The sequence below is a fragment of the Podarcis tiliguerta genome (genome assembly GCF_965153285.1).
Source record: "Podarcis tiliguerta genome assembly, chromosome: 5".
Taxonomy (NCBI): domain Eukaryota; kingdom Metazoa; phylum Chordata; class Lepidosauria; order Squamata; family Lacertidae; genus Podarcis; species Podarcis tiliguerta.
Genome location: NC_139538.1, coordinates 7,481,556 through 7,498,405, shown reverse-complemented (window position 1 = coordinate 7,498,405; position 16,850 = coordinate 7,481,556). Strand labels below are relative to the sequence as shown.

The 16,850-nt window shown below is 49.4% G+C and overlaps 1 protein-coding gene across 1 annotated transcript in view; it reads left to right on the top strand.

The window, feature by feature from the left end:
- CHRD (chordin) overlaps positions 1 to 16,160 on the top strand; it is a 45,291-nt gene extending 29,131 nt beyond the window's left edge. The window contains exons 13-23 of the mRNA XM_083442015.1: positions 649 to 805; positions 2,127 to 2,371; positions 3,110 to 3,223; positions 6,238 to 6,444; positions 7,856 to 7,949; positions 8,420 to 8,479; positions 9,786 to 9,889; positions 10,881 to 10,983; positions 12,229 to 12,383; positions 12,827 to 12,920; positions 14,577 to 16,160. Coding sequence (XP_083298141.1) covers positions 649 to 805; positions 2,127 to 2,371; positions 3,110 to 3,223; positions 6,238 to 6,444; positions 7,856 to 7,949; positions 8,420 to 8,479; positions 9,786 to 9,889; positions 10,881 to 10,983; positions 12,229 to 12,383; positions 12,827 to 12,920; positions 14,577 to 14,635 — 1,392 coding nt within the window. The 3' untranslated portion in view covers positions 14,636 to 16,160. The remainder of the gene's footprint in view (positions 1 to 648; positions 806 to 2,126; positions 2,372 to 3,109; positions 3,224 to 6,237; positions 6,445 to 7,855; positions 7,950 to 8,419; positions 8,480 to 9,785; positions 9,890 to 10,880; positions 10,984 to 12,228; positions 12,384 to 12,826; positions 12,921 to 14,576) is intronic.
- Positions 16,161 to 16,850: the final 690 nt, after the last annotated feature.

Genomic DNA, 16,850 nt, shown 5'->3' with positions numbered 1-16,850 from the left:
TTTCTTGAATTATTATCTTCCTTCGTGGGTCGTGCAATTCTGAATAATGCTTTCAATAGGGCAGGGGGCACTGGGGAAGGGTTTGTGGAACCAAGAGGACAGTGGTCCAAAAAAGCTTAGGAGCCACTGCTCTAGAGAAATGGGTGGTTGAGCCACTTTCCACTACAGTCGAACCTTGGAAGTCAAACAGCCTAGTTCCCGAACATTTTGGCTCCCGAACATTGCAACCCCAGAAGTGACTTTTCCGGTTTGTAAACTATTTTTGGAAGCCGAACTTCCGACGGGGCTTCCGTGGCTTCCGATTGGCTGCAGGAGCTTACTGAAGCCAATCAGAAGCCGCGCTTTGATTTCCGAACATTTTGGAAGTTGAACGGACTTCTGGAATGGATTCTGTTCAACTTCCATGGTACGACTGTATGTGTTAGCTTTCTGCCCTTAGTTGCTTATTGTGAAGGCCTTTGGCTATATAGTAAATTGAATTGGGTATAATGTGTTTGCCATCATTAGTGACTTCAGATGTAAAATATATATTCCAAATTGGAGCAAATGTCAAATTCTGTGCACGGGTCATGATTGACCATGTTTCACCATTCTGTGTGTCTGTGTGTGTTTTTTTTATTTCCTCTTGAACCATGCACCTTTGTTCAGGCCAGTGGGACCTGGGAGCAAGCAAATGGGCGTGACGCCCACATGTTGCTGCAGAACGAACTCTTCCTGAATGTGGCCACCAGGGATTTTGAAGAAGGGGAGCTGCGTGGGCAGATCAGCAGCCTCCTGTACAGTGGACTGCCAGCACGGCACGAAGGTACCATTGTGTGGAGTGTGTGTGTGTATGAGAGAGAGGAGCTGAGCTGCCCATCAGGCCTGCTGGCTAGTTGGGCTAGAACAACAGAATCTCTGCCTTTTAGTTCTTACGTTAGGCAGAAGGCTGTGACCAGACCAAGAGAAGGCAAGGATGGTGGTAGGTGCCAAAGACTGGAGTTCAATATCTGGAGGAACGCAGGGTCTGGAAACCAAGCCTTATAAGGAATGGTTGAGGCAGTTGGGTGTGTTTAGACTAGAGAAGAGGACATCTTCAACTATCTGAAGGGCTGTCACTTGAAAGATGGAGCAAGCAACCAATGGCTCCTACTATACATTAGGAAGACCACCTGAATGAAGCTTGCAGATCACTGGTGGTCCATGGACCACAGTCTGGGAACCCCTCCATAGAAAGAGCAGGCAAGCACTGTCCACTGTTGGCTTAAATGTTCTGCATGAATTCAAAGCCCAACCAAGTTTGGGGTCCAAACATGCTGAATTTTCAGGTTTGGAAAATTCAGTTTAGAGGGGAAGAATTGTTTGATCTGTGGCCAGACAAATAGTATGTTAAGTGTGAGCTACAGCTCTCGTGTCCTCCTGCCCTCCAACACCCCCATGCCTTGGCTTTGTTGCCCACCTTAGTGTTGCCAGGTGACAATGTGGCAGTGACAGTAGGTGCCACAGATGGCAGAGTCCCCCTTCCATGCAACTGTAAAAGGTAAAGCAGCCCTGTCAGAATCAAGACTTTGCTCCCTGACTCACAGTCCCCAGCCTTTGCCTGCCCACTTCCACCCACCTCCCAACAACTCACATTCCCCCCTGGGCTTAGGACCAGGCTCAGTTTGTTCTTGGCTTCTCCCTTTCCATCCCCGCCCCCCAGAACATGCCTTCACCACTCCCCCCCTCAAATTCCTGCTTTTCACCAGAATGCCTATTCAGCCCTGTCTCGTCAACCATCCTTCTTAACACGGCTGTCTCCTGCTTTGGGTTCTGTGTGAGGTTTGAATCCCAGCCAAACTGCTGATTCCTCCTTTCCTCGCACAAATTGGACTGCAGACTTTCTGACTACTCTGCACCTCTCCGGCCCTCCATTGGAATGTTGAGTTTTGTTAACATTCCGCGGCATCACCCTGACTCAGCCAATTGGTTTTAGTCTCTTTGCGGACATTATCTTGCCAAACTCAGATTTTGAAAAATTCCTCTAAAGCCCAAGATGACACAAGAGGCTTGTGATGCCTTAAAAACCAAGAAGCCTATTAAGATGCATTTGTCATGTGGCAGTGGACCAGCCCCTGAGCATATAACCCTTGGCTTTTGTGCTACAGAGCTTCCTGTCCCACTGGCCGGCCAATTTGTGTCCCCTCCTGTGCGCACTGGATCTGCTGGGCATGCCTGGGTATCCCTGGACGACCACTGCCACCTGCACTACGAGATCATAGTTGCTGGCCTTGGCAAGGCGGACGACGGCACCGTCAGCGCTCACCTCCACGGCTTTGCAGAGCTGGGAGAGCTCCGGGAGAGCAGTCTGCGGGAGCACAAGCGACTGCTGAGGGGCTTCTATGGCACAGAGGTAAGGGGAAGGGCGGTCGCTCAGGGGTGGAGCATCTGCATTGCATGCAGAAGCCCCCAAGCTCAGTCCCTGGCACCTCCAGGTATGCTGCAGTAGCAGCACAGAAGCGAGCTCCCTGGGGTGCAAGCCTTGGCAGTGTGTCTGGAGGTCCTGGGCTGCCCAGGCGACAAGACCCCCTCCTTGGCCTTGCTGATGTGGTCCAAAGGAAAGCAGAGCAAGACATTTGGCATCAGGCTGCAGGAGTTGCCAGAAAGAGGCATGCAAGGCACCATCCAACCGTCTTAGGGACTCCACTCCTGATTTGTACAGAGTGGCTCCTAAGCCTTTTCTTCTTCCAAAGATGTTGCCTGGGCTAGTTTGGCCTCTTCCCTTTTCTGCATGCCGTGATATTCTTCTTGGGAGGCAAAGGGCATAGCTGTCAACTTTCAGATTTGAAAATAAGGGATCAGCAGCCTCACCTGTCCCAGGGACGGTCTACGGGATATCTAACAATCCGGGAGAGCAGCGGGAAATGGCGGTGGAATAAGGGAATTTTCTGCAAAAAAAGGGAAGGTTGTCAGCTATGGCAAAGGGTGCAGTCTCCCAAAGGCCCTTAGCTGCCTGGCCAGTGACAGAGGCTAGAGTTTGCCTGCCTGGGTGTGGACACAAAACTAGCCCAAGGGGAGTGGCAAGAAGGGGCCTAAGAGACTAGGATTGGGACCGATGCCTTTGCCTGATGGGGTTCTCCTTCTCACCCAGGCTCAAGGAGTAGTGAAAGACCTGGATGAGGAGCTCCTCCGCCACTTGGCTCAGGGCACAGCCTTCCTGCAAGTCAGCACTAAAGCGAACCCACGAGGGGAGATGCGGGGCAAGGTCAGTCGTGGTCACTCTGCTGTTTCCCTCTGGATTTCCTTGGGTTCCTCCAGACAACCTGCTTCTTGAGCATTTATCCTGGTTTGCTTGCACAAAGCTTATGCAGAGGTTAAACTATGTCCTCCCTTTACTGCAGAGTTGCTCTGTTTTTCTTTTGCAGGGAGGTTACACAATAATAAGCCTCCATCCTGAATTCATCCTGATCTTCTTGTGCAGTGGCTCCACAACTACCCATTAAATCACACACTTTTCAATGCATCTGCCTGTAGGCTCTGCTTTTTCAGGATTCATGCAAGCCTTTGAGCATGTGAGGAGTGCTTTTTCTGCTCTGCTAAGTTCTGCCTCACAAGCAGCCTCCAACAACATTTGGAATTAGAGAAGCTTTCAAAATCAAATGGTCTCATTTCCAGGGAGGCCTGAGTCTCACTGCCCATTACAAAGTAGCCATTGCAGGTACACAGAAGCGTTCCAACTGTTTTTGCATCCTCAAGTTGCCACATGCGCAATAAGTTGATAATATCACTGGGGCGCTGCAAGGATTGCTGAGATTATGTATGCGGATCATTTTGCACATTTAGAATGCACTGCAAAAATACTCTAGCAGAACAAAATACTCTCATCTTTCCTCGTATGCTGACCTTTGTACAACTGTTCAGTGTTTGTAGTGGTTAAAACCTCAGGCCCAAACCTCTCCCCAGACTCCATCGCTGCAGACAGTTTTCTCCTCAGCTTGGCTCCTTTCCAGTATCAGAGCCAAGCTGAGGTAAAAAAAGGGGGACAGGAAGAGGGAGGGTTTGGCTTCTCTCACTCTTGCTGTCAGTAATAATAATTTTAATGGGAAATTGGTATTACATTTGATATAATTTGGCATTGATTTGTTAAATTGAAAAACTAATAAATACCATTTGGCAGCAACAACAATAATTTTTAAAGAGCCGACCGTTCCTTTGTATATGAATAAGTCTGTACCCTTGAATGGCAAACATGGCTGCCCCTCTTCCACCCTCAAACATATCACCTGGAGAGCTGTGAACTATCCCCAGAGTCCTTTAACTCTCCACAAAAATTGCTCAGAGGTTTGTCCCTACCAGGAACCTCCAAATTGCCTCAGGTTTTTCTTCAGGTAGGTACATAGAGGTGTGAGGAGCGCCCCTGAAAACCTTGTCAAAGTGCTTTTAGTTCTGAAACTTGAAATACCTCAGGAACTAGAAATCGGCCCTTTTAGACAAATTCAGCGGCATCTTGAGGCAGAGCAGGTTATTGTTTCTCATTTCGGTTTTTACAAACTGTCCCCTGCTTTCTCCAAAGATGGCAACTGCCCATGTAATTTTTTTCTCCCGCGGCAGAGTGAGAGCAGATATTCGCATTTTTGTGAAGTTGTAGCAGCAGGGTGGGGCTGGCCGATCCTGTCACAAAATGGCGCCAGCCAAACCTTTCTTATCTATGTGTAGCGCTATAAATAAAGTAGAAGATCATCTGCCTGACCTGATCCACTTGAGGCCGAGCTGAATTTGCGGATATTCCTTGCCAGGATAGATTCTTGAAACTCTCCCTCCCTCCCAAGGACATTTTGGATAATGGTTTGAAAGACCAGAGCTGCAGAAGGCCTTCTAAACTGACAGTGGCTGAGGTCACACAGAGAGAGAGTTTCCAAAATTATTCTCTGTCCCTTAGCTGGTGGAGAAATTTAGAAGCGTGGCCAGGTGCCAGACCCTGATGCTTGCCAAGATCTTAAATTTGACACTTAACATAAGGATTTTTGCATTCTTAGCAACTGCTCGCTGCAGGGTTTCTTATCTGAAAGAGGCTTGCTGCTTTCAACTCCAGCGTGGCAGGCAGAAATTCAGCAGGTGAAGCTTTTCTTGACCTGGCGGTGAAATGATGGAGAATGTTGATCTTGCTGAAACCCGGTGTGCAAGTACTCCTGTTACCGCGCATGAAAATGTAAACAGGTCTCAACCCAGTTTTACATTTGTTGTGTGACCCTGGTGGTGACGTCAGCTGCATTGCCAGGAAGACCTTGCCACCATCGCTTCCCCTCACTGTGGCGTGAAGGCAGGGCTGAACTGACCTGCAGCTACTTGCCAGCCGTTTTTCAGTGCTAACTCCCCTGATGCCTTCACCGGGGAAATTGGTTAGGGAGATGTTTGACAGACTCTCGTCTGCCTCAGCTTGCCTCTTCTGGGCCGGTGGCCAGCATTGATGATGGAGTCCCAGAAGCCATGCTTGGCTGGGAGCCTGCTGGCTGTTTTGGCCTCAGGAACATGTACTTCCCTCCAATTGCCTTCTGAGCCTCGCTGGGGCTTCTTCCCGGGTGGAAATGTGTTGAGGGTCACCTGCCCTGCAGGGGTTTTGCAGTGCATCTTCTGCACGTGTCAACAAGGCAGGTCAACTGGGCTTGGATCCAAGGGTGGCTGCTTTGCATTTATGGGATGGACGCAAAAATTGCAGTGGGGAGAGAGTTCATTAGCGTGGCATGCAAGAGTGCATCCAGATCTATTTGGAAACAGAAGTTGCCGTGCCTTCTCTCCTCACCATGTCAGAGTGAGCCTGTTGTCCTAATGCCAAGCACAACATTCTGCTAATCAGATGCTAATTTCAGTCAACGATCTTGAAACTCCTCTCATACTTCAATGGGGCTGCCTACATTTTAAATTTCATTTTTAAATGTGCAGTTAATGCTGAGTTGGCTGTACTTTTTTTTTTTTTAAGTCAGTGACCTTCGCAGATAACTACTAAACCCGATTTAAAACTACTGTGGAACCACACCATACGTTTAAAACACTTGCGTTCCCCCAAAGAATCCTGGAAACTGTCGTTTCTTCTTGGCTATGCCTGTGTTTGTATGAGTTATGTGTGTTTTGTTTGCGTTTGTATTGATTCTTGTGAGCCACCTTGAGTCCCGGTTCTGGGGGAAGCAGTGGAATGTAAATAAATAATTTGCATAATGTTGACCGCACTGCTATCCGTTTCCGAATCTGGTGCGCCATCTCTGATAGCCGCTGTTCCCTTAGGTGCGCATTCCCAACCGCTGCGAGTCGGGCGGCATCCGGCTGGCTCCAGAGGACCCTGAGGATGAGCTTCCAGGGGACCCAAACCCCAGGGACCCCGAAGAGCTGAAGAAAGACCCCAGCTCCTGCTACTTTGAAGGGCAGCACCGGCCCCATGGCTCCCGCTGGGCCCCAGAGTATGACAAGAAATGCTCCGTATGCAGCTGCCAGGTGAGCGGAAAGGCGGGGCCACCTCCCAGAAGACCGTAAGCACCCAAAAAATAATAATAACTAGGGTGCAAGTTTTGTACAAACAGGAAGCTGTCTGTGCTCACCAAAATCCCACTACAGCAGCCGTTGCCAACTTGGAGCTCCCCAGAGGTAGTTGGACTCCATTTGCCATGGATGCTTTAGCTGAGATTCCTGCATTGCAGGGGGTTGGACTTTCTAACTCTACAATTCTATGATTCTGTGATTTTCATCAGCCCCAGCCTGAATGGCCAAGTGTGAGGGGTGATTGGGGTCAGGGCCAGCCTGTTGGGATGTGTCCAGGGAGACGGGGGTGTCTGGCAGACCCCCAGCCGGCGCCAGCCCACCGGCCAGCAGCTGGGCGAACTCTGGTTCTCAGAACAGCATCAAAACTGCAACTCAAGCCTCAGAGACCTTTAGAGACTGAGAACGCAAGCCAGCAGAGAGAAGAACTCTTTGCAACAGAAGTGGCAGACAGGCATATGTAAGCATATTTACAAGCATTTATTCAGCATTAGAACAAAGGAAAAACATGTCTGCTTCCCTTCGTGTCCAAGCAAAACAGCAAAGGCAAAAGCTATATACCATGGAAGTTCCCAGCAGACTGTGCTGGAAGTAAACAGACATGTGACATACAACAACTCCACATGCCTGTTCTAATGGTGGAACGGAACTATATCCTAACATCAGCCCCAGCCTGAATGGCCAAGTGTGAGGGGTGATTGGGGTCAGGGCCAGCCTTCCCGTAAGGTGGGAGAAGCAGCCACCTCAGGCAGCACCCTCATGGGTGCCCCACCTGTCCTCACACCTGCAGTGCCGGCATTGGCACTGATTTCTGGGAAGATTTCGCGAGATCTCACCGGAACCTGCTGGCATTGCCAATACTTCATGCCACCACAATGCAGCCTAGGGAAGGGATGCTTCGACGGACGTCACAATGGAAGGCCAGACTGGCACTTCCTGTTTCAATTCAGTGGTGAATCAGGACACACCAGCCCCTGATGGGAGTTATATTTCAGCAACATCTGGATATGTCAAGGACTGGACTTTCTACTGAGCTACGATGGTCCTTCTCCGGACCGTTGCTCCTTTGCGAAAGGAGATTAATGCTAACACCTGCATGCTCAATCAGAGCTGCCGTTGTCTGAATAGCGTCGGGGGGAGGGGTGCAGAATCACAGCTGCTCCTCAAAGTGTATCACTTCTAAGAAGGTAAGGGTGTAAGGGTGGGCATGCAGGATCAGAACCCGGGTTGGAAAGAAGCAGATTCTCCAGAGCTGTGTGAATGGGATTTGACACCTTCCTTTCTCTGCCCGCTGCTGTTCAAGTCAGGCTTCTGAGGTGGAATGACTCTTCTCTTCTTGTTGCCTCCCCTCCCCTCCCCTGCACCATAGAAGCGCACTGTTATCTGTGACCCTGTCCTGTGCCCGACGCTCAACTGCTCCCGGCTGGTGCACCTGAGAGATCGCTGCTGTCCTGTGTGTGAAGGTAACATGGGGTTGAGCGGGGCCAGGTTAGAAAGTTGCAAAAGGAAAAGGGAGTTGGGGGGGGGGTTCTTAGTCTTATACGTTGCAAATATCTAGAGGGATCCAGATGCAGGGAGCATGATGCAGAACAAGACTGAAGTCTTACTCCTGGATTAGGTATGTAAAAAGGCAGCAGTTTCCATTCTGACATATTCATCAGTCAGCACTGTTTCCATTCCACTGCAGTTCAGTTTCTGCCAAATCCTAAGTTATTTGCCTCGGTTCCACTATTCAAGTAACTATCTAAGGTTTCCTTTATATAACTTACATTCATTTGTCCTCCACTCCTGGCCTAGATTGCCACAGGTTTCTCACTCCTGTGGTAAGAGGACTTAGCAGTTCCAGACACAGCGACCGTTGCTGCCCCTGCCCCTATCTGTTCCCCATGAACCTTTCATGTCTTCATGTCTCTCATCATATCTTCCTGAACAGAGGAGAAGGAAACTCCAGGAGGACCAAGAGCTGCTGAGCGAGCCCAAGACAGCAGCGAAGGTAAGGGGAAGGGAGGAGGAGATTTTCTGCAAGCAGAGGTGGATTTAAGGCAGAATGACCAGTTCCACCACCCTGGGCGCCAGGCCTAGGGGTGCCACAGTGTCACAACTAGCCAGCAGTGGCTCCCAGTTGGAGATCCGTGGACCCCAGAGGGTCTGTGAGACCCACCTAGGGGGTCTGTGGCCCCATTCACATAGCAATAACTACCATAGAGGTATCGGAATCTCCAAAAGCAGGGAGTCCATGGCTTGGCTTTTGAAAAATGGGGATCCACAATACTTAGCTAATTAGGAACTACAGACTTAGTGAATTGAGCAGAATGGAAGGCAAGAGGCAGAGGGGGTGCCAGATTTTGTCGTCGCACAAGGTGCCACTGAAATTTGAAAGACCACCGTCTGTCACTGCTGCAAACCTGATAGCCGGCAAACCTGGCTATCCACAGAGAATGAGAGATCCAAGTGAGGCGTTGCGTCAGTGGGGACGGCTGGTCCACTAGGGAGAGTGGGGCACTGCCCCTCCAACCATAGCCTGCCCTGAGCCAGCCCCATATTCCCTACCTTCTTTCTTACAGCCAGTCCCAGGGGGCGGGGGGAGTTCTTGACTATCCTCCTTAGTCTCAGCAACTCAGCTTGAGGAGGAGGATGGAGACAAAACTAGAAGGCGTTGGCTCTGCCTGACATTAGCTGTGGCGCCAACTCCTACTTAGGCTACCGGTTTTCTGCCAGAACCGAACCAGCCATTAGGCAGGGTGAGGCCACTTCCTCAAGTGGCAGAAGACCTCCCACCCCCACCCCCAGCAGCACAGTGCTCTGACATAGCTCAGTCGGTTAGAGCATGAGCCTCTTAATCTCAGGGTCACGGGTTCAAGTCCCATGTTGGGCGAAATATTCCTGCATTGCAGGGGGTTGGACTAGATGACCCTTGTGGTCCCTTCCAAATCCACAACTCTATAATTCTGTAATGCACCAGTGGTGGAGAAGCTGCATCAGTGCCAATTTTGAGCCAGGTCATGTCCATTTTGGGTGAGATCTAGCCCGAAATCATGTGAGATCTTGCGGACTGTGCAAGATCTTGTGCAATTTTGGGTGGGATCTCACCCCAAATCGGCATGGAATGAATTCTCATGAAAAAGCCACATCATCTCCTTGCGAACCGATTGTAAGGAATGCTCAGTAAACAAGTCTCCATAATCCACCCTCTTAGAGCATCCCTGTTCAGTACAACGTGTCCTTCAGCTCGAAGAGCAATGCACATGCCCCTTTCAAGACTGGGGAGATGCACTCTGACCTTTCTTCTCCCACTGCAGGCTGTTACTTTGAGGGCGACAAGACGTGGCGAGGAGCAGGCACCCACTGGCACCCCGTGGTCCCTCCCTTCGGCCTCATTAAATGCGCCATCTGCACCTGCAAGGTGGGCTCGTCAGCCAGGCCCTTGAGAGAAGCGTTCAGAGGAAGCCAAAGCTCACAACCAAAGAAAACTCTCCTCCTCCTCCTCTCCTTTGCTTCTCAAATGCTTTGTTTATGCTGGGGTAAACAAGAAGCTGGTCTGTGGGCTTCTTTTAAAGCTTGGTGGCCATCACTGACTCATGGACATCCAAACGAAGCTGAATTCTGGGTGGATAAAATATTTTTTCATGTAGTGCGGTTAAACTATGGCTCTCACTTCCGTAGTAGTGTTTTGAGAGAAGGAGAAAGAAAAACTTTTCTTTGTTCGTTTTCGCTATGCCATGTATAATTTTATAAACTTCTTTACTAGTCATTTTCTTTAAAAGTCCCAAGCACCACAGACCTTCTTCATAGGGGTGCCTTTCCAGCCCCTTGATCATTCTGGTTGTCCTTTTCTAAATCTGTCTTTATAATAACAATAATGTTTTTTTATTTATACCCTGTCCATCTGGCTGGGTTTCCCCAGCCACTCTGGGCGGCTCCCAACAGAATATTAAAAACACAATAAAACATCAAACATTAAAAACTTCCCTAAGCAGGACTGCCTTCAGATGTCTTCTAAAAGTCAGATAGCTTTTTATTTCCTTGACATCTGATGGGAGGGTGTTCTACAGGGCAGGTGCTATTACTGAGAAGGCCCTCTGCCTGGTTCCACGTAACCTCACTTCTCGCAGTGAGGGAACTGCCAGAAGGCCCTTGGAGTTGGACCTCAGTGTCCGGGCAGAATGATGGGGGTGGAGCCGCTCCTTCAGGTATACTGGGCCAAGGCTGTTTAGGGATTTAAAGGTCAGCACCAACACTTTGAATTGTGCTTGGAAACATACTGGGATTGTGCTCGGAAACGTACTTTGTGTACGCATGCACATGTGTGCATGTGTATACCTTAAGGTTGGTTTGCGCATGGTGCTATGACCCTAAGGCTCACAGTCTGTAACCTGCCCACACTCTTTGCTCAGGGAGCCACGGGGGAAGTTCACTGCGAGAAGGTCCAGTGCCCTCACCTGACCTGCAGCAACCCCATTCGGGCCAACCCATCGGACTGCTGCAAGCAATGCCCAGGTGAGCCAAGCATTCTGGGACAGCAAGCGGAACCAAGCAGTACTCCACCAGCCACAAGTCCTTTTGCTGCCACAACTCTGGTTGTTCACATGGGGTGGGATAAAGGAAGCGACTGCCCCAGTGCTTTTTCCCAGCAGGAAAGAAGAGGTGGCCCTGCAGATATTGCAGGACTCCAACTCCCAGCTCAGTTTCTGCCAAGGGCACAAATCCAATCGCCATAGAGGCAAGGGGCAGGTTACAATAAGAGTCATTGGTGCATAGCTAAGTGCAAGATAAGACATTGGTCCAACAAACGACAGCTTGCTGGTCCCCCTATTCAGTCGCTGAGCTTCTGCCTCTGCCATGACAGCTCAGAAACTCAGCTATTTGCTGAAGTTGCAAGCAAGACCACAGAAGCCTGAAAAAGCAGCTGCCAGCAACAGCAGTCCTCCTGCCTGCCTTTGCGATGAGTCACTCATTTAGCGTGCTCTGGAACTCCCTGCCTAGTGACAGCAAGCAGGCGCCTTCATCATACTGCTGGAAACTTTTCAGTTTCAGTGGGTCTATTCGGAGGCAAGATTTGGCTGCATTTGTGTTTTTCAATTTTTTAAAAAATGTTCTACTGTTCATTGTTCTTGATTTTTTTTTAGATCCTTTTAATTTAATTTAACCGTCTTAAATGTGTTTTTAATTTTATTTTATTGTGCTGTATCACTGGCGTGTTCACTGCCCTGGGCTCCTTTGCGAGGAAGGCTGGGATATAATTTAATGAAATAAACATAAATTAAATTGTTCTATTTTCCTTGATGGAGCAGAGCTGTGCCTGGACTGTGCCACTTCGGATGGCAGTGGGCGGCTCACACAAATGAATATTCCTCTATACACACACAAAGAAGCATCACTGCACTTAGGGTCACTGAAACTAGCATGCCAGGGAGAAGGACGTGCTAGAAGGTATATTTGGTTTTTGCAGCGGGGGAAGCTTACAGTATCTGAAGTGGTTCAGCCCAGACATAGACTCCTCTGCCTCTGAGACCTTTTAAACCAGTCATAGGTGTGTCCTTAAACGCCCCTGTCATGGGAGTCGACCAAGTCAGTATTGGGAAGGAAGCCTAAATCTTTCCTTTGAATTCTGTGTGCGTTTTGTTCTTGGTGACCTCATGATTTAGGCATTTCGGGATGTTTTTTCCCACCAGGGAGTGTTCTGGGGCTCACGGCCGCATCTTCCTCGCCCTTCCAAATGTTCTCTCTGTGTTCTTTCCGCAGCCCCAGAGCGGAGTCCCTCTGCCCTCTCGGACATGATGCAAGCGGATGGACCCAGGGCCTGCAAGTTTGGGCGGCAGTGGTACATGCACAACGAGAGCTGGCACCCCACCGTGCCCCCCTTTGGGGAGATGAAATGCATCACCTGCTGGTGTCTGGTGAGTCAGGGGCAGAAGGTGGCAGAGGAGGAGGGAGTTGAGCTGCAGGGGTAGGACAACCCCAGGCCCCAGGTCAAGGTGGATTTGGGGAGCCTGGATTCAGTGCACTTTCTGTAGACTTGCTCTGACCTCCTCATACCACTCAACTGTCCCGAATTGAGCAAAACATCCCGGAATTGCAGACTCCATCCCTGTTTCCGATTGGATCCCGGAATGTCCTGTTTTTTGATCCGGTACTCTGGTGGGAGTCAGCTGGCTCACGCCAGAGCACTGAACCAAAAGACACTCGGGTTGTTGTGCTTTTTTGTCTCGCGCTAGTCAGTCGGCTCCAGCAAGAGCTGGGGATCAAAACATGAGCGTCCCGGATTTGATCATCAGCGGGATGTTGAATGGTATGCCACCCCCAAGTTTTGACTGTAGTGTAAATGCCTCTCCTTTTTCAGTCTGGGGAGACTCACTGCCAGCGCCAAGAATGCTCTCCTGCCTCTTGCTCTGGAGGGGAGAAAACGGAGGACGGCTGCTGCTCCAAATGCCACGGTCAGTAGGAGTGTAGTTCTGTGTAATATAAATATAATGTTATTATGATAATTATTATTATCTATGGACTTCTTCAGTGGGCAGAATATTTTAGTCCTGCCTTTTTATCAGTATGAATGTGCTCCTAGCTTTTACTCTGCTTTAGTGTGTTCCTTTCTGTTTTATAAAAGTAGAGATAATAATTGTAGAATTGTAGAGCTGGAAGGGACTACGAGGTCCACACCCAGCCACCCTACACTGCAGGAATTTTTTGTCCAATGTGGGGATCAAACCCACGACCCTGAGATTAATAGGCTCATGCTCTGCTCACTGAGCTATCTATAATAATGAACTGATGAGGACAGCTGTCAGGTGGAAGGCCTTGCTCAACAGAAGAGGGTTAGACTGCAAATGACTAGCCTTCTTTTCCAAACTGCAGGACAAGTGATTTCATGGGGCCTCAGCTGAATCTGCTGCTGAAAACACAACTTGGAGGTTTCCAAGTTCCAGCTCCCACTAAGCAACACGTGTGCCCCTAAGACTGTGTTTCCAGTTCCCCCTGCACACACACACATGATTTGTTAAGCCTGCCTTTTCACCTAGACTATACCTAGAGAAGTGTGGGAATGTTGTGGATAGTAGGAGAGGATATATTGCTTAAATATTATCCTTCCTTACTCATGCTAGTGAGCCATTTAGCAGAGCATATTCCCTCCCTATACAGCAGGAAGCTAGTTTGCAGATTCGTTTGAATCTCTTTAGTTAAGCAATCCAGTCTGGCACGCCCAGATTGGATTATTCCTGGTAAGACCCCTTTTGACCCCTCTTAAAAAGAAATAAAAACACAACAGTCTTCCTTAAACAGTAACAAGAGGTTTACTTACGTTCAGTTCACAGTATGATCCCTGAAGGCAGGCTTTAGCTTGTAGTTACAGAAGAAGGTGTGGATTCACCCCATAAGGGGATTCATCCCATGTGCTGCTGGCAGAGAGCCAGCAAACAGCATCAGGAAACAGGCATCAAGAGAGGAAGATGGCTACGTGACTGGCCCTTTTTGTGGGGTCTGCAAGGGTCATGCCCACCTACTGTTGGACTTCTTTGCCAACACAGAGTATGCGCAGCAACTGGAGCATAGAAATACAAGACTGTCCGCAATATCTTTGCTTATTTTTGTTTTCAAAAACGTGACAGTCAAAAGCTGCAAGCCCATCACTCCTCACCAGCAGCATACAAAACATTTAATCAACTTAAATACAGTTTTCAAATAATCAATTATCCTATCACATTCCTTCCTGCATCCAGTGCAGAAAGTAAACTCCCCTTTTAATTAAACAGGTGTACAGCTAAGTAGGTCAAGCTGCAAACATATACCTGTGAGCTTTAATTATCCAACGCTGTTCCTGCATAGCATCATTGACCACTTTAAGATAAAGAAAAACCAACACCTACCTGGTCACATGCAGGGAGAGGATGCTCCAGACCAGGTGTAACAGGAACTTCAACTGGCTGGATCAACATCCCCCTGTCTGTGTCAACGCTAGGCAAACAAGGAATGTTGTATTTGACTGCTACAAGGATTACAACCAACAAGATGGTGCAGAGTCTATTGCCTTCCTTTGCTTTGGGTCCTGCTCTCTTGTTTACTTAAAACCTCCCCCCCCCCCCATTGCCTTGCAGCACCAGATGACACTCAGGAGATGCCACGAGATGAAGCTAAGGATTCCTGGAGATACTAGCTGGCTGGCTGGACCAGGGAGCCCAGATGTCACGGCGGGCACTGCCAAGTGCTGGTAGAGCTGAAGAACAGGGCATTTTGCAGCTGGCGCTTTGCAAGACCTCCCCATACCCCTCCACGTTGTGTTGGCTTCCTAAGTCAACAGAGGAGAGGGGGCGACTTCTGCTCTTGCCACAGAATGAGCAGCCATCCTTTTGAGTGCCTGGCACGCTCTTGGCTCTCTGCTCCCTGGCACCAGCCTGGCTGTCGTATATATTTTGGACTGGCATCCGCGAAAGGAGATTGGGGATCCGCAAGCCTCTTGGGGACTGCAGGTGGCTATCAAGCGAGGCTATAATTGCAATGGAGAGGTGTGTGGGGCATCATCTGTCATGCTAGGTAAAGCTGTTAGCCCCCTTCTCAGGGTGAGGTCTTGGAGCGCAGCTGGGAACTCTTGTATAGGACTGCAACAAATTCAAGAGTGCTGTGCCTCCATCCAACTGTTTCAGACAGCTTCATGTCTCCAGTATGGCTTACGTGGCTCACCCCCAGACCAGCCTGTATATGGTGTAAAATTCCCACCCTCTGCTGCATCTCTTTGGGGTCTGTTGTTGGGAAGGACTTGTGTAATTTATGGTTTCCACGGGCAAGTTTCTGTTTGCTCCCCGCTCAATGCGGGAGGATTGTTACGGGAGATGATGTATTTATTAAAGAAAAAGAAAAAAGAATCATCGGAGAAAAGCTAGTTAGCTTTGGCAAGTGTTTTTTGCAATTTCCCACCCTATCCCAAAGGTGTTTCTGTTGACTCAGATTGATGGCTTCAAGTTACAATGAAGGAGATTCTCACTTAACATCAGGAAGAACTTTCTGGCAGTAAGAGCTGTTCAACAAGGGAACAGTCTCCCTCGGGAGGTGGTGGACTCTCCTTCTTTGAAGGTTTTAAAGCAGAGGTTGGAGGGCCATCTGTCATGGATGCTTTAGCTGAGATTCCTTCATTGCAGAGGGTTGGACTAGATGACCCCTTGGGTCCCTTCCAACACTATAATTCCATATGATTCTTCATATTGCACTCTTGGGCACGGTCGGAGTAGAGCGCTGCCCTTCCAAGAAGAACCTGCCGGATCAGGCCATTGGTCCATCTAGTCAAGCATCTTGTTCTCATGGTAACTAACCAGACGCTTGTGGGAAACCTGCAAACAGGACCCGAGTTCAAGAGTTCTCTTTCTCGCTGTCGTTTCTAGGAACTGGTATTCATAAGCATTTGCTGCCTCTGGCCATAGAGGCAGAGAGTCAGGATGACTAGTGGCCACTGATAGCTTTTAGCACCATGAATTTGACTTTGGAAGCCATTCAAGTTGGCGGCCAAGCCTGCCTCCTGTGGGAGGGAGTTCCAAAGGTTCTGTGCTGTATGATTAAGTCCTTTCTTTTATCTGTCTTGAATCTCCCGACGTTTGGCTTCATTGAATGTCCATGAGTTCTAGCGTTAAGTAAAAGGAAGAAAAACTCTTCTCTTCCCACTTAAAATGTTATAAACTCCTATCATGTCACCTCTCAGGGCTCATCCATAATTTCCAGGAACGGGACCGAGAGGTTTACCGTATTTTTCGACCCATAGGACGCACCGGCCCATAGGACGCAGCTAGTTTCTTGGGGGGAAAATAAAGAGGAAAAAAAATATTTCCCTCCCAGGTGCGGGGCTGGGGTGGGGGAAGCCCGAGCTTTCCCCGACCCCAGCCCCCAGAACAGGCTGCTATCTGCTAGCCGTGGGAGAGCCGCGCGGCTCTCCCACGGCTAGCGGAGCACTGCGCGAAGCCCGAAGCTTAGGGCGTGCTGAGCTCAGCGCGCCCCAATCTTCTGGGTGCCGACAAGCTCTCCGCTAGCTGTGGGAGAGCTGCGTCTCCCATGGCTAGCGGATAGCTTCCTGAAGCCTGGAGAGCGAGAGGGGTCGGTGTGCACCGACCCCCCTCGCTCCCCAGGCTTCAGTGAAAGCCTGCATTCGCCCCATAGGACGCACACACATTTCCCCTTCATTTTTGGAGGGGGAAAAGTGCGTCCTATAGGGCGAAAAATACGGTACCTTTTGTCCCACCACTTCCCTCTGGAACCCCCCTGCTGTTTACCACTGAATCAAATGTCACCTGGGTTTTCTGCAGATCAACCTTTACAGTGGTACCTCTCGATATGAACGGGATCCGTTCCGGAGCCCCGTTCACATCCTGAAGTAAACGTAAGATGCG